At 39.4% G+C, this 17,805-nt stretch overlaps 1 protein-coding gene and 1 non-coding gene across 3 annotated transcripts in view; both read right to left on the bottom strand.

The window, feature by feature from the left end:
- The window catches only part of usta (uronyl 2-sulfotransferase a), a 73,080-nt gene that overhangs the window by 19,364 nt on the left and 35,911 nt on the right, over positions 1-17,805 (bottom strand). For both annotated transcript variants that reach the window (XM_007894485.2, XM_042333438.1), the window contains exons 4-7: positions 14,012-14,091; positions 8,953-9,106; positions 6,617-6,714; positions 1,471-1,628 (exon numbers count right to left, since the gene is read on the bottom strand). In XM_007894485.2, the coding sequence (XP_007892676.2) occupies positions 1,471-1,628; positions 6,617-6,714; positions 8,953-9,106; positions 14,012-14,091 (490 nt within the window). The remainder of the gene's footprint in view (positions 1-1,470; positions 1,629-6,616; positions 6,715-8,952; positions 9,107-14,011; positions 14,092-17,805) is intronic.
- Positions 15,068-15,139, bottom strand: trnaa-ggc. The gene has a single exon. It is a non-coding gene; the product is annotated as a tRNA-Ala (tRNA).

Raw genomic sequence — 17,805 nt, 5'->3', positions numbered from 1 at the left:
CTTTAAAAAGGACACAAAGTCCTCTGTGCTTGGAAATTGCCTTTGGCTTTTCCTTGCTCAATGACAATTTGTACATATTGTACTGTTTTTGTGATTAGATTTGGTTTTGTTGGTGGATTTTCTGTTATCAATTTTGTCCTGTGAATTCCTGAATCTGATTTAAACTTCTACACTCACTACCTACTGTGTCTGGTCAGTTCAAGCCCCACTTTGGGATTTCAGCTCAGTCTAGGCTGCCTCAGTGCAATGATGGGGGAAATGCTGCAATGTCAGAGTGCAGTCTTTCAAATGAGATACTAAACCAAGAGCTCATCTGCCTGATCAGGTGGACATTAAAGATCCTGTGACAAGATTTACAATACCATTTACGTTTATACAGCACCTTTCACGTCATGAGGATGTACCAAAGTTCTTCTATTTGAAAGGAGAAGGGAGTTTTTCCCCAATTCCCCAACTAACAATCCTCCAGATAAATCGGTCAGTAATCTCATATTATTTGTTGTGTTTGCCAACATTTAAAGTGACTATAAAATCGTACATTTTTCTGCCTACCTCTTGAAACAAGCTGGTCATCTAATCCAGCTCATTTGTATCAATTTATGTTAGGGTTTCCCTCATCACATTATTTACAAATTTATCAATCACTCAGTGGAGCCTGAATTCAAGAGATTTTCTCAGTCCAAATCAAGGGCTCCTCCCAACAGGAAGTAGTCTTCAGTGATTGATTAAGTCCAAGGCTTTAGATGCACCAAAACAGCAATTGTTCACAATCTCAGTGATTAGGTGAAACATTTATTTAAAATAATCCTTGCATAGTGCCTCTCACAACAGGATATCCCAAAGCACTTCACAGGGTATACTGCTTGTTTTGTGGGCAAAATGCCATCTGTGTCCATCAATGTCCCACAAATAGCCATAGAGCAAATGATCAATTTTACTGTATTTGGGGGATTGTTGGCCAGGATACCAGGAGAAACTCCTTTCTTTTTTCGCATTGTGTCACAGGAACTTTAATGTTCACCGGTACAGACTACAGGACCTCGATTCAATGTCTCACCTGAATGACGGCATCTCCAACAATGGAATATCTCCCCCCCGGCACTATATTCAGTGTCAGCTTAAACTACATGAGTTCCAAGTCCCAATGAGGTCTTGAAGCCACAACTTTCTGATTCAGAGGCAAGAGTGCTACCAACTGGACCAGACTGACACTGGAACACAATACAATTTACATTTATAAAGAGTCTTTCATGTCTGGAGGACATCTCGATGTACTTCACACTGTTTAGGTAACTATTAATTACATTACCTACAAGTATGTGGGATTCACAGAACTGATCAGGAACCATGTTTATAAACTTATAAGCTTCCAACAGTCCATTGATTTAGCAGGTTTTACATTGTCATGCAGAAATCTTAAAGTAATCTTAAATCTCAACAATAAACTCTTTGAAGCAGTGGCAGAATTACCTGGACTATGATAGATGGAACTAGCATCTTTGAAGTAATGAGGTAAAAGTCGTTCCAGTAAAAGCAGTACATCTTCCAACTCTTCAAGAATTCCCACAAGCAGGTAATTCTCATTCATGTTGTCTTTGGCTCTTTGTAGAGCCCATTCCCCTGGGTCTCTGTTAAAATAAAAAAGATCTTTCAAGTCAGAAAGAGTCACCAAACCAAAAACACTAACATGTTACAAACACTGGTTATTACATTATTGTGAATGCAAAGACGTTGTAATCAACGTACATCTGACATTTTATTCCTTATAATTTCACAAGAAAATAAAATGTTGACAAGCTGTCTGCAGTCCAGTGGCCCTAGAGCACCAGGCTTTTCTTGCAGACTGATATTTTCCTGCATTTTCGAGACACACTCTGGAGTCCTTCAGTAAAAGGTATGGAAACAATTTTAAAAAGTGTTAAAATATTTTGATCAGATGAGATAAGAAAAACAGGGAGAAAAATTACTTTGCTTTTTCCTAGTCTTTCCGACTCTCTCTGCTGTACTAAATTTACTTTTACGTTTGCCGAAGGAACTCAGTAACTCATTTAGCTCATTCAGAATTCTGTAGCTCGCAAGCGAGAGACCTGGATTCGATTCCCGGCAGGGCGAAATGTTGGGCAAGTTTCCTTACTCCACACGCCTCTGTTTATCTGGCAGTAAGTAAGAACCCGGTTGTTAAGTCAATTGGCGGATTGCTTTTCCGGGGATGGTAATTCCTTAAAAAAACAATAATAAATTGGTTACTTCACTCCATGGCTGTTTGTGGGACACTGCTGCGTGCAATTGGCTGCCGTGTTTCGTTCACAAAATTTAGTCAATTCACTTTACAGTATATTCTATGAAGCACTTTGAGACGTCTCGAAGACGTGATAAGGCACTATGCAAATGTAATCTTGTTGTAAGGTGCTTTATCAAATGCAAGGATTATTATTATTATTTAGTTTTGTTTTCCCACTGTGTCTCTTTACTCCAAAACAATGTCCCTGAGCCATCCTCTTCATATGCCTAAAATAAGAGGCTGGAGACAGGTTCCCAGGGCCTCTGTCAATGCTGCTTCAGTCAGCCAGCGGGATACACAGTACAGGGGAAAGGCTCAGGATAACTGGCCCTCTCTGCATAGGTAATCATACGGGATCTATGCTTCATCTCTTGCAGTGGCACAGCTGACGTCAGGAATTCTCTAGGTGAAGATTTTGGGCACAATTCTTTGTCCTTTATTGCATAATGCAGTGCACTGGGCTGTAATATACTGTGTCATCTTTTCCTTGACTCCCTCCCTCCCCACCTCAATCGATGCTGTGTAAATTGGAGCAGTAGTTCTGGAGCACTTAGAAAATCTGCTTTAGTTCCACATGGACATGGTCAGCAGGTCACAATGGTCTCAAAATAAGCAATTTCCAGAATTGAAACAAAACTCAAAACATCTCGATTCTGGGGGTCAGAGGAAATAGTGGACTATCTGAGAATCTGGATCCAATTTCATATTCAAAATCTGCAGTAAAGCTACATTACTTTAAAAAATGTTTTAGTTTACAGTTCAACCCCCTCCCCTCCACACCCCCAGCTTCACCAGCCTCACCCCCACCAGCAAGGCCACCACTCCCCAGACACCAGCAGGGGGCACCACCCCCTCAAGGCAGCGGCTCCCATAGCCCCAGCTCCCCCAGCTGGGCCTCATCTGTCTGTCTGCCTGCATCTGTCTTTCTGCATGTTTGTCTGCATCTGCTGTCTGTCTGCTTGTGTCCGTCTATCTGTCTGTCTGCCTGTGTATGTCTGACTGTCTATCTGTCTGCCTGTGTCTATCTGTCGGTCTATTTATTTGTCTGTCTGTCTGCCCGCCTGCATCTGTTTCTCTCGTTTGCTTGCCTGAACAAGTAGAAAAAGAAACCAACTGCACACCTCAAAAAGAGAAGAGAGTTTCTCCTCGTGTCCTAACCAACAATCCCTCAGATAAAATCACTTCATTCACTTCATGGCTGTTTGTGGGACATCGCAGCGTGCAAATTGGCTGCTGCATTTGCCTACAAATATAGAGCAATAACTTTGTAGTAAAATCCTGTGGATTGCTTTGAGTCGTCTCAATATAAGGCGTTTATCAAATAACTATTATATTATTTCAGCACTCTATTGTGCTACGTTAGCTGAGGCACCTAGATCCACACCCTTGCTATGAACTACCAAGAGGGACTACCCTGGATAAAATTACTGAATACATTTTTAGTCTGAAAAAAAACTGATTGGTTCAAAGTAAAAGAAACAGTGGAAAATAAGACCAAATATTTTTGGTGAAAAAAAGGAACGATAAAATTAGGAACATTCCTTTAAAACAGCAGGAATTTTGAGTATTGGCAAGCTTTATATTTAACGGTACATCTTGAACTTTGCTTGAAAAACTACCATGGAGAACTCCCACTATGCAATCACTAGGGAAGGTTAGTTAGAATTTCGCCTGCCTTTGAAGAATGACCACTGCTACCCCCTGAAGGTAACCCTAGGTTGCATTGGGCAGAGCGAAAAGTCTAACCAACATACACGGATTTCATATTTCTTTAGCAATTGTGCGTCACAGATAACAGGATGCTAAGATTTGAATCAAAGGAACAAAGGATCTACACAAAACGACTCGACCTACACTCCTCCCTCTTGGTGTCCACAATTAATAAAGATCAAAGTTCAATTGCAGGACAAACCATACTTCATTTCAGTGAGCCCCATAATTACACAGGGAGCAGCGGATACGTATTCCAGACAATGTGAAGCATTCCCTTTGGGCTGGCTGTAGGTAGAGCGGTTTGCAAACAGGGTAAAAAATCCATTCAGTATTACGCCCAGTGCTATGGCGGTGTCGGTCATTAAGATTGCATGAGATCTCAAATGAGATTGCATAACTATGAACAGAATTCCTGCCCATCGATCAGTGAAGCTAGAAATTCTGCTAGATAATTATTTGGGGAGAACAAGTTTGCAGGGCTATGGGGAGAGATGGGGGAAGTGGGATTGAATGAGGTAGCTTTTTTCAAAGAGCTGGTACAGACACGATGGGCCAAATGGCCTCCTTCTGTGCTGTATAGTTCTATTATTCTACAAAATCATTAAGATTTGCTGGTGCAAAATAGGCAACTTGAAACATGCAGCTCAACGCTGGCATCTGCTGGCTTTTACTCAGAAGGGTAGTTCCTTGTGAGCTTGAAAAGAAAGTTTTACAAAATTTTAAATGTTGCAGTCATCGTTCAGACAAAGGTGCCCTCTGCTTAAAATGGATGGGTGAAATCACAAGCAGGAAGATATGTTCTAAGCCAATCTCCTCAATACACTTTTATAGCTGGAACATTTGTAGCTTCCCCTTACCATATCATAAGATCACCCCTTGAGGTGATTATCTTCAGTTCTCTAGATCAGAAGAGGCATCATGGCACATGGATCAGCAAAGAATAATAATAATAATAATAATCCTTGCATTTGATGTAGTGCCTTATCACGTCTTTAAGATGTCTCAAACCACTTCACAGATATTTTGTGGGTGAAACGCGGCAGCCAATTGTGCACAGCAGCGTCCCACAAATAGTCGTGGATTCAGTGTGACCAATTTATTATTTATTTTTAAAAAACTTTAAAAGCAAAGGATCCATTTCCCTCTGCTGAAATGGAATGGTGGTGGGTGGGTGTGGGGGGGGGGGGGGGGGGGGGGAAGAGCGGGATGATGATACTGACCTGTTGTACGAGTTGGGGGGACATCAATGATTCAGCTCCGGTTATAAACAGAATTGTGGTATAACATGGTCCGACTATTTTCTCAACATGTTTCCATATATTAATAGGACAATAAAGATAATCAGTACTTAGCAGCAGGAAACTAGAAGGTTAGGGAGAAATTATTTGCTCCATTGGTTGAGTAAGACGTGTGAGAGGAGTTGGATATATTTCCTTTGCAATATAAAACACCTTTGAGTGTAAGGAACAGTTTGGGAAAGAAAAGCCTTCAAAATTTCTAATGCCCTTGGCTATCTCACAGAATCACTGCTGTTTGTGTGGTCTGCCTCGACTCATAAACACTTATCTCACTGTGAGTGCAACACAGTGATAACAACCTGTGTTAAGACCATTTATATCCTAATGTATCGATGTGTTTCTTTGTCCTCTGTAATAAACAGAGCTTTTAATGTTGTTCAACAGTTTGTTTCTGAAGGCTGCAAATCTTTCTATTTTGGAAAACAAGGTTTGTAAAACTGTGCCCAAATTTCTCATATAATTTTGCAAATACTGTATATTCCACAGTGATCAGCAGAAAGGTCTTTGTTTGAATATTTTAATCAATCAAATCTTTAAAATTTATTTTCTCCTATCCTTAGGTCCCTTTTAAACTACTTGTCCTTTCCCCACCAAAATAAAAGTCCTTACAGCGCGATTCATGTCAGGATGACATCTCAAACTACTTCACATACTGAAAAGGCAGACAGAAGATATACAGAACTCCAAAGCCTTACTAATACAAATCAAACCTTTTACATGAGGTCACCAGTATGGACTGATAATGGACTAATTGGACTGCATGGCCTGTTTCCGTGCTGTACATTCTTTGTAAGATGAGTATTCGGTAATTTAATCTTCAATCCTTTAGCCCTTCCTTGATTTTTCTGGCTACAAGAACTAATTGCAAAGGCTGAGATTGGAAATTTTGAGAGTACAAAGTATTAAACACTAATCTGCAAGATGACCCTCCGGAAATTCACAGGGAATCAAAGCCCCAAAGGAGCATCATATCAGCAATAAAATCTCAGGATTTCTGTTTAACAAAATGAACAGAAGAACTCTGTCACAGAAAGCAAATCGAGAATGAAACCTCTGCCCTGAAGCTTACTTGCTCCAATGTGCATTTTCATCAATTGCTAAGTGATGAATTATGACAATGATTTACTGTACATTTCAATTACAGTCTCCATGTGTATCGCACTGCACCTGTATTGTGTTCCCCCATCCCAAAAAAGGCCAAGGGTTGTGTGAGTTGAAGACACGGAGGAGTGTGTAAAACTGTCCACCAAAAAAAATACGAGCTGAAGAAAGACGTGGCAATAAAATAAAGGTAAAAACATCTTTGTATAAATTAAAATCTTACCTGCACTTGGGATGTTGCCCACAGAAATATGGGATAATGTAGAATAGTCTAGGGTTGCTGCATTCTGCGTGGTTTTCAAGAATGCAATCACTGATGTCCTACAGCATTGGAGATAAAAAGTTAAGCAGTCAGTCATTGTTACTAAAGCAATTTTTAAAAAATCAAGTTTTATGAACAGCATTATGAATAATGTAATACTTTGGAATTAATAATAATTTACTGTTCTATACATTATGAATATTCCATACATTTCACTGAATGTAGCTCAAAATATTTAACTGAAAATATACAGAACAGAAATGAAGATCTGTGCATTTGCAATCTGGAACCATTTCCAATAACAGGACTTCCACTAAACAAAAGGATTACAGTAAAGATTGGCGGCCTTAATAATCTGTTTTTTATTAGTCAACGAGATTAACCTTTGAAAATTGAAGCACTACTTGATACAAATGAATATTTTCTTACGTGACCTCACTGAGGTATTTGCTGCTGAGTGCTGCAATGAACCAGACAAACTAGATGTGCTTTCAAACTAGAGAACAAAGTTGTAGCTAAAGAATCTGAAAACCATCAAATAGATGATAGAGGTTAGAAAGCATGGACACTGGGGACAAAATAGTATATAAAAATATTCTGGTGTATATAAGAGAAATAAACACAGAGCGCCCTGGCAGTAGGCTCTGCAATCCCATCAATCGGATCTCTCTCGGAGAGGGGAAAATGACTTTCCCATTGACTTAAAGCCTGTCCACCTAGCTAGGGCTGACAAAAAAATTCTGGCTGAATTTATAGTAGAGGGAAAAAGAGGCACTTGGATGAATCATGGAAAAAATGGAAGATATAGTAAGGTCCAGTCAGGCCAGGATTTTCCCTCAAATCCTCTCAATGCATTAGCTGCAATAAAGACTACACAATTGGGGATTAGCTGAAGCAAATGAGGTCTGTACACTGGAGTGAATATGAACATTGGAGCATATCTCTGAGAAGGAATTAAGACCCCAATTTGGCAGAGCTGCAAGCTAAAAACTCAGTCCGATGTCAATCTGCATGATTACATTTCAAAGACATGGATGTCCATCATTTTAGAGCGTGTTGCTTTCTCTGTTATGTGCCACAATATTTGCTGAGTTCATTAGAAATTCAAGGTCAGAAGCCTAATAGAAAATCTATTTAGCTAATGTAGGCAATGGAAATAGCCTAGCCATATCTTTCTACAGTAGAGAAACAATTAACTAGACTAATTGGGACTGACCCCATTTGCAGATAAGCAAACAGTGCAGATAATTGGACATCACACAAAATAAAAATCGGCTACAGCACCAATAAAAAAATGACTCCTTCACTATAGCACATTGTGTCAGTTCTTTTCTCTTTGTATTTTCGTCTCTCAATCTGCCTTTTTTGTCTTTCTCTAAGAAGCTCTCTCAGTCTCGGTTTGCGTGCATTGTCTCATTTTTTTTGGTCAGCTTGGTTCTGACAATTGGGGAAGCCATTCACCATTCTTAAGAGTATCCAAAGCAAGCTGCAAATGCTTGGTTTAGATACTCTTAAGCATGATGATGGCCTTCTGCACGTGTCAGATGCCAGGCTGACCAAAGAAAATTGCATTGTCTCATCTTCTCTCAAAATCATCCTGTGTGTGAATATGTGTCTCACTCCAAGTGTCTCCTTTTCTTTATCTTTAACACCAAATAAATAGTTTGCACCAAAAACATTTTTTGTCTGCTCATATGTGTGAAATTGGGCTCGTGGATGCAAAGTTACGAACTGGGGTCAGCGCATTCTTAGCATCCTCATGTGCAACCTAATACATGGGAAAACAGTATTTTGCTGGGAAATTGCTGGCTCTGATTCCAATAAGAAATGAACACAAATGACCCTCTTAAAATTATTCGTGCTATAAATAGTTTTGGTGCTGAGAATGGCTGCCTCGAATTTAGAAGTGATCTATTGCTCAGCACTGACATCGATTGCCTTAAGGTGCCCGACAATTAAGAGTTGCATTACTGCATCCCATTGTACCACCTAACATTGATAGAGGAAGGAGCCTGTCAGCACTGAAAGGAAATACTAGGAATGAATGCCAGCACAATGTCTACTCAGCAATGGAATGTGCGCTGCAGAGGAATAGGATTGTTACCCATATGTCCAGGAGATATACAGTCCATTCACTTGTGTTTTTTTTCTGGATATGGGTAGAAGTACTAATCATCAGGCTTAAGAAACTGAAAGCTTCTTAAGAGTTAGGAGTTCAGATCCAATGAAAAGTATTTCAACTATCATTTTGATTTGTTTATTTCTGGGCATTGGAGGAGGATTAAATAAACACTTACCAAGTATCGCTCTTCGTCTTTCATTCCTGGCGTTCGGATCTGGTGATTCTGTTCAGACCTCCAGTCTCCAAAGCGTCGAAAAAAATAGTTGGATACAAAGCGGCTAATTGGATCCCTAATCAAATTGATATAAACCGGCTGTTGCAATCCAAACCTGCAACAAACAAACAACTTGTAGTCCATGTAAAAGTTGTACTCTGAAACGTTCTCAAGGTTAACTATGAATAATTTATGCCAGAATGCTTTTATCTGAGTCTAAAGTTACAACAATGTGACTTCACTTCAAGGAGCTTTGGAAATTTAGCTGTGCACGAAGAGAACGCCCCTTTGTTTCTAAAAAAATATTTCAGTGGTTTACTTTCTCACACGCTCACATGTTCTGTCAATTATTCAGTTTTGTGGTAGATAAACACCTCTTATCAACTTCTCCATGTCCAGAGGCTACGCAGTACCACAAAGAAGGACAAATGTGACTCTAACTCCACTTTTGATTTTCCATAAAATTACTTTTTCTGAAGGCATATGATTACTTTGTCACCCATCTACCTATTTCAGTCATATTTGCTTGGATTCTGATTCCATCTGATGAAAAACATGCAGTGAATTGGACCAAGCTTCAGGGAAGTTCATTGTTTTCCCTCCTCTCCTGAAGGTATTTGACCATTTCCTCCCCGATGTATTTTTCCTTGTATTAATCAGCCATACCCCAATGTTTAATATTCAGTTAGGATGCATTATTGACATGCTTTCTATTGACTCAGTTGTTAAACCGCTACCTAGTTCCAAACAGACTCAGGTGATCTTTCTGCAGTCATTATTGGGGTTACTCAGCTCAGCTAATGTTAGCAAAGGCATCAAAGGAATTGTGAAAAGGCATCTATGAGCATTGGGGAAAGATAGGATCAGGCTCCACTCTAATGCTCCTACAGCAATGCTCCTACAACAATAAATTGTATGACAACTATCTGTAGGATCACACATAAAAGTGAGAACGTGTATTTTTATCATGGTGCTTTATCTCAAATGTCTCAAAGCAGGTCCCAAAAAATTACCAAGTTTTTTTAGTTACTATTCTTGTCGGCAAATCAGCAGCAATTTCTACGCAGCAAGGTTCCATAATCAGTCAAAAGGTAAATGATCTATTAATTTAGAAAAGTTTTGGCCAGGACACTGAGAAAAACAGTGTCTTTTTTGCAGCATCTTGGGATCTTTAACATTCATCTGAAGAACAGATGACATGACATCTCTTATCAGAATTCCTTACTGAACAAACCCGGTTACTGAACAACGGAAAACAAAGGAAACAAAGCAGAAATTCTCTCACGTGGGTGGAAAGGATATTGGTCTCATTCCAATTGCTGGCCATTGCTGGCCTGGAGGTGGGGCCTTCAGGGATCTTGCCAATCTTACAGAAAAGCTTGTTTGCTTTTCTAATGCAATGAAGTCATTTTCTAAAATAATTAGATCACTTGCACTAATACTGAAAACACTCTTGCACACGTATAGAGTACATACCTCACGCAATTTATTCGCTTCCAATTGCCCAATTATTGCAACTGAAGTCCCAATGTCAGGACAAAGACTCAATCAAATATAAATACATTAATTGTTTTACCCTTGCAGAGCCAAAGGGAAAACCACAAATAAATTAGGGCTCCGAAAGGAAGAAAGCTAAACAGTATTTCATTTTACGTTAAATAATGCAATCTTTTATCCATTTGAGCTAGTTTTAAGAAGGATAAAGAAGGTATGCGTGCGAGGGTTGTCACAATTACGTTACCACACAATAGATGCAAACATAGATTTTAACAGGTTTACTCCTCTATAACTGGCTGATTTCCTCCCGAAACCAAATAATATTGAGGTGCTCTCTCTCTCTCTCTAGGAAGTGCAGCAGCGAAGAGAATTAGCAGTTCAGTATTTCCTTAGAGTTACAGATTGCAACGCATCTAAGACAAAGCAAACTGAAATGAAAATTTGCTCCACATCATGTAGAACACTCGTCCTTTGCATCGTGCTACACTGAAGGTTGTTTTCAAAATCTGCTGCACGGTTGGGCACTCAATAGTTTGCTGCACTTAAAACATTTCCATTCTGTGCTCCAGACTATCCATCATGGTCATGCAAGCATCGGAGGTCAATGACATTCGACAATGTACTTAAGTTACAAGGCTGCCACGTGACATTCAGAATTTCGTTACCAGTTTGTCCTTTGACGAGAGGTACCAGAAAAGTTTGAAATGGAAATAGTTTTACATCAATATAAATCAGGGATCAGTATTCAGTGAAATGTGTCTGCATCAGTTATTCCATCAGAGGGAACTCTCCTTCCGTATACTGTGTACTGGTCTGGGAAACCAAGGTTAAACTTTATTAAATCTTTATTATATGCACCATTTTGAAGGAATAGAAGGGAAATTGTTTAGAAACATATCCACATTTAGCTCTGCGATTTAACTTAAATGTAATTTGTTGTTGTTGCTCTGCGATCTAATTGAAATCTTAATTATAAATGGGCAAAAGGGGAAAGATCTCGAGACGTTTGGATGAAGAAGGACTTACTCACAACGTCAAGCTGTTTAGTAAATGTGTTAATCGCTTTCCTGGTGACCCATTTTATCTGCTAACTGCCATCACTGTAAATAAATACTTCATACCTTCTGAATGCAAAATTATTGTTCTGGGTTTACATTCTCAAAACCGTCTAGCGTATTATATGCACCTCTTTAAGGACCAGTCTGAAACATCTATTTTCAAAGCTAAAGAGCCCTAGCTTAGCTAGCCAATCCTCATAGCTCATCCTTCTACCACTGAGGATTATCCTCATTGCTCTCCTCTGGAACTGGGCAGCCCGGCATCAAAATCACAGTGAAAGTCGCAAAGGTCTACAGTTACTGGTCATCACCTTAGTTTGCAACACAATTCAGCTGATGGAATGGACATACTGGAGGTCTACTTCCCAAGATAGAACTTCTTTTGGAGATATCCCTCTGTATCATGCATCAGCTCCAAAGGATCAAAGGCTGAGTTAGGGTTTACTAACCTGATTCTGGGAAGGAGGGAGTAAGAGGAGTGCACCCAATCTCATTACCTCACACAGAATAGGAAGATATTTAAAAGTAGGATAACATATAGCGATGCATTATTGTTGAGAGCTCGGGGAATACAGTACCAGTATTTCTTTCACTCTCCTTCAAGGATGATTTTGAGTAGTTGCCAGCTACTATTCAACATTCTATCTCTGGTTCTGTGGTGTGGTTACTTGGTTTGCGGATTGTTAACATCGAGCAGACTGGAGAGAAGTCTCAGTCAGCTGATTTATTCCATGCAAAACTGTAAAGAACACAAATCCTAATACAGTAGTTCAATCTTAAACTGATAAAAACACAAGGAAGGCCTTCAATGTTTTTGTAACAAAGTCATTGATTTAAAGAAATACAGATCCTGCAATGCAATATGCAAAATCCTACCAATGTTAATCTGAAGTCAAGGGTCTTAAGGCCAAAGGCCATGAGAAATCTGATCTTCTTAATCCTGGGTCTTGTCTCATACATAAAGGAGAAATATGAACTTGAACATCTTAAAGTCCCTGGTTTTGACGGTCAACATCAGCTTTCCTAAAAGCTGACCTGATTTATTGTGAACTTCCCTTCTTCTGCCCAACCCCCTCCCTCCCTCACATACTGCTAATGCAGTTGAATCCTCTCTGAAACTTATTAATCTTTCTGATATTAGTCTTTTCTCAGCTTTCTTTCTACTCCACCCCCACAGTGCTCTGTTCTTCAAAATGCCCCCTATCACTCAAATTGTCACCAAAGGGTATCTAAATGATGACTACATTTTTAAAAATTGCAAAATCCTTGTAAATTTGAAGTCAAAGCTCTTGAGAAGTCTATTCTTTTTAATCCAGGGTCTTGCCTGATATATAAAGGAGAAAAATGAACTTGAACAGCTGAAAGTCCATGTTTGGAATGTCACCACTGCAACACCCGGTTCTCCAAGAGGTTTTTGGGATATCATTATTATTGAGTAAAGGGGGAGGGTTTGGTTTAATAAACTTTTATGTTTGCAACACTGATATACTTCTGTACGTTACTTTTCTCCAACCTTAAGCTTCCTTCTTTTTCTGATACGATATGCCTAGGGATTTCGCTCATAGCTCAGCAGAATGTCAGAATTGAGCCAATCCTTTGTGGTGGTTTCAGTAGTTCAGTTCCTGAGCCAACTGCGTCCGCAGGACTCCAGGGCACTGCTGATGACAGCACAGCCAGCCTGGCTCATCGGCAGGATTTGGAAGGGCAGATCAGTCACTGGGGCCAGGGAGTCATCCCATTCAGGTCCAGTCAACCCTGCAAGCCTAAGCTCTAATGGGTAGGGTGGTCCTAGCTGGACAATCAGTGAGAAAGCTTGCCAGATCGTGCTTTCAATGGCAAGCTTGTGGTTCTAGCTGGCAAGAGTCCAGCAGTACCCCAATACACTCTGGGGTCCCCCAGCCTTGCCCACCTGCACCTAATACTCTCTGGAACTAGATAAGCAGGATGCTTATCAGGATCCTCCCCTCTGGGGAGGGAGTGCGGTTTTTATTCTAATAAATAACAGCTCTAGAATTTCCATGTATAGATGGGATGCATGGAACTCGAAGTTTGGTTTGGATACTCTTAAGCATGGTGATGAATTTCCGCATGTGTCAGACACCAGGCTGACCAGAAGAAACTGTTCTTCACCATGTGTATGACGCTATAAATTTATTACTTAAGGCAGAGGTGTTGAAATTCCTGCTTGTTACATCTAGTGTCCAAAGTGACTTGAAATGCTACAAAAATTAAAACCACACAAGTTTACATTTTAAGTCTGTCTAACATTCTCCTGTTCATTTACTACTTTTGATCAATTCATATTTTCTACTTTTTAAACACAACAAAGTGCAGGAATTACACATTTTAGTACCTGTACATAGAGGTTTCATGGTCTTTGCGTGTGCAATTGAGTTTACAATGGACTTATTACTATTACAGTGAAATAATAGTCATGGAGAACTCACCAAAAAAAATAGCATTACCTTGTGAAGTTGAGAAAATGGACATGCCGTGTATACAAGTAAGGTTGCTGCACAATGTTGATATACCTTACTAATTCTGCCTGTATAAATAGGAAAGACAGAAAAGTTATGAAATGAGAAGGTTTTAAAACAGAAGACACTTAGCTTCTTTTACCCATCAATCTACTTGCATTTAAAACCAAGAAAGTTTAATTATGGAATTATATATATTAAATACTATTATTGTCTTTAACATATGTGAAGCCCCTGATATGTTAGCCTAATTTGTAGTGTGTTTATTATTGTATACTTAGACACAATGGGGTCTAACTTGTCTAAATGAAGATTTTTTTGGTCAGCCAAATATCTGACATGTGAAATCCCACTAACATGCTTAAGAGTATACAAACCAAATCATTGCAAGAGTTCCATGCATCCCACCTACACATGGAAATTCCAGAGATATTTATTGGAATCCACACTCTTATCTCTGGAGGGACGCAGCCCGCTTACCTAATTCCGGAGTATTTGGTTCAGGTTGACAAGAATCAAGGCTTGGGGACCCAGAGTGTGTGTTGGGGTACTGCTGGAGTCTAACCAGCTAAATCTAAATGAAGGGATTTATTAAACACTGAATGGGAATTACTGAGATGTGGGAGTTAGAGAGTTCCAAAATAAAAAAAACTACATTACTCTCCTCTAATACCACTCAATTATTTTCCTCACAAAATAATTATTTGACTCCTTCTTGAATGTGCTAACATAATCTGTCTCTACTACTTTCCCGATTTGTCTATTCTTCATATTCACCACACTCTGTGTAATTAAATCTGGTTGCTCAGTGAAAACAACTTGCAGCTAGCTTTTGATATAGGAAATTAATAATAAAAATAATAATCCTTGCATTTTGATATAATGCTTTTCACATCTTCTAGATGTCTCAAAGCGATTCACAGAATAGACTGTAAAGTGAATTGACTGTACATTTGTTGGTGAAACACGGCAGCCAATTGCGCTCTGCAGTGTACCACAAACAGTCGTGGATTGATGCGACTAATTTATTATTGGTTTTTTTCTTGGCCCTGCAGGGAATCGAACCCAGGTTTCTTGCATGCCAGGCAAGTGCTCTGACCACTGAGCTACAGGACTCCAAATATCTTGACATAGATAGGTTTTCAAACAGGTTTAGAAAGCAGAGAGGTGAGGGTGTGAGGCAGTGTGATTTAGAGAATTCCAGAGAATGGGGGAAATGCAGTTCAAAATTTGCCCTGATGGTGGAGCAGGAACAAGGAGAAGGCCTGGGTTATCAGAGCAGAGCAAGTGGGTTGGGAAGTTGGACCGGGGGTAGGGGATGAGCACCCTCCTACCCCATCCCTCCCTGCCCTCCCTCCCTCCAGATCCCAATCCCCCAATTTGAGTCCAAATCCCTAACTGTCCAATGCCTTGGGATAATAATAATATGGGATGTCCTCCCGACTTGAAAATAATTTGACCCAATGTAATTTGTTGTAGTTGTTTTAGAGTGTGAAGGAAACAGCCGCGCAGATAGCAAGAAATGCAAAATTAAAAAAGCAGTATTCCCATTCCATACATCACACAACAAATTGTATTCTGAAACATCCAAATAAAGCATACAAATTCACAGCAAACAGAGTCCCACTAAAGAGGGCATTTTTTTTCCATGATGGCTAGAGAAGCAAGTAAGGTGGAAGTTGACCACCAGGGATGCTCTCTCCAGCTTTTTTCAGTGTAAATTTTTTTTCTAATTTTCTACCCACTGGCATATGCCTTTCTGGTCCTAATGGAAAGCCACCTCATGCAGTTTCACATGTGAGAGTTACCCTCTGGTACTATATCACTGGGGAATCTTTTACAGTCATTTCTTAGCAAGGAATCTCAGCTATGAAAGAGAGTCTACTTCTGCTAACGAAACTCATTTTGGCCTGTAGATATTCTGCTCCGACATGATCTACAACATAATCTGTATTTATATAGTGCCCTTCATGCAATAAAGCATCTCAGGGTACTTAAAACCTGACATCTGTAGCCTAATTCCTGAGGATCGACAGGAATTCAATCGGGATTCATTTCAAAGGAAAACCGCCAGTTAGATGCTATAGAATTTTTAAGCAATTTATAGAACCAGTTTAAATGAATCCAGAAAATATTTCTTCACACAAAAGATTGTGAGAATGGGGAATGTACCATCCCCAGAAAGTTGTAAATGCAAAACCAATTGAAGAGTTTGAAATAGAGTTAAATAAACATGGAAATGATGGAATAGAGTATTAAGGGATTTGGAGAAGGGAACATTGCATAAGATTAATTAGCTGCAAAGCAGTTGCACCATTTTTACGAACGTTTAACATCCTCTGTAAAAATATTCCAACCAGACGTAACTTCCATTGAAGACACTAAAAACTCCAGATGCAGTTTCATATTAGTTTTTTATTTAAACTGAGCAATTCTGTTTGTTGGACACTGGATTTAGCCCCAAACCAGGACTCCATCCAATAAACAGGCTCATTATTTTTTAAGAGACATATTGTAGCAAGACTCTTCTTGCATCACTTAGCATGCTTACTCAATAGTATATTGATCACATCTTAAATTCACAATTATTCAGCTTTTCTTGACATAGACCAACACTTATAGATTAGATCAACATTCTACAAACAAGACCTCGATTTGGCTCCTGCTGTGCGCAATTAGCTACCGTGTTTCACGCGCAAAATATACACAGTCACAGCACTTTACAGTATGTTCTGTGAAGCGCTTTGAGGCGTCTCAAAGACACAATAAGGTACTACATCAAATGCAAGGATTATTATTATAATATTCTGTGAAGTCTTGCCCTCAAGTCTCATGTTTTTCGAGGTTCACTTTTCAGTTTAATGTTTACGGTGTTCACTCTATTGCTCTATTCCCTTTTCATCTACTACTCTTATGTTTGTATTTTAAGTGACGGTGAATTTTTTCAAAAATTTTGGCCATTTGTTTGTCATTGCCTTCCATGTGTCCAAATCCTTTCACACGGTCCAGCAGTATTAATTTCTGCATAAGTTAGCATCTTGCAGCTGTCCAGCAAACTTATGTTCATGATTGTCTAGTTGTCAAATTGTTCTGACTGTACTTTACAGCAGTTGATGATTTATCCTCTTTCCATCAGTTCAAAAGTTTTCTAATCCTCAGTTCTTTCTCCCATTTTATTCCCTCTCCTGATCTACAGTTTCCTCTACCCATCATCTTATGCTACCTGTACTTTCTCTGATATGATCCAGATCCAGCAGCTTTCTTTCACATCACAAACACACAGTGCACATAGCTTCTGTTCTTCTACCAGTGCATTGGCTCAATCATAACCATGTTTTTGCTTATTCCATAGTTTTAGCATTTTCTGCTTTCATTTCTAAATTCTAGTGTTCATTTTTTAAGTAACTGTAAGTAACCTTTCTTTCACCTTTGTGCAGTCCTCCATTTCAAGTCAGTAACAAAAGGGATACACAGGCTGCAGTGTGCACAGGGCAATGTATACAACAGAACGTGGCCAGACTGTGGAACCAGTACAGACTAACTTCTTTACTAGGTGTTTAATAGAGATGTTTAACAACAACAACAAATTACATTTGTATAGCGCCTTTCACATCGGAAGGACGTCCCAAGGGGCGGGACAGTATTTTTCAATCCCCATCTTTGAAGAAAAAATAGCTGACTTTAGATTGGTGCTTCTTAGGCAGCACAGGTGAGACTGAGAATTTGGTGCGGGAAGACACAAAGGCATTTTGCCTCTCAGTGATGAAACACATTGTAGAACC

The sequence above is a fragment of the Callorhinchus milii genome, unplaced genomic scaffold, assembly GCF_018977255.1.
Source record: "Callorhinchus milii isolate IMCB2004 unplaced genomic scaffold, IMCB_Cmil_1.0 Scaffold3, whole genome shotgun sequence".
NCBI lineage: Eukaryota > Metazoa > Chordata > Chondrichthyes > Chimaeriformes > Callorhinchidae > Callorhinchus > Callorhinchus milii.
This window is presented reverse-complemented; position numbering and strand designations above follow the sequence as displayed.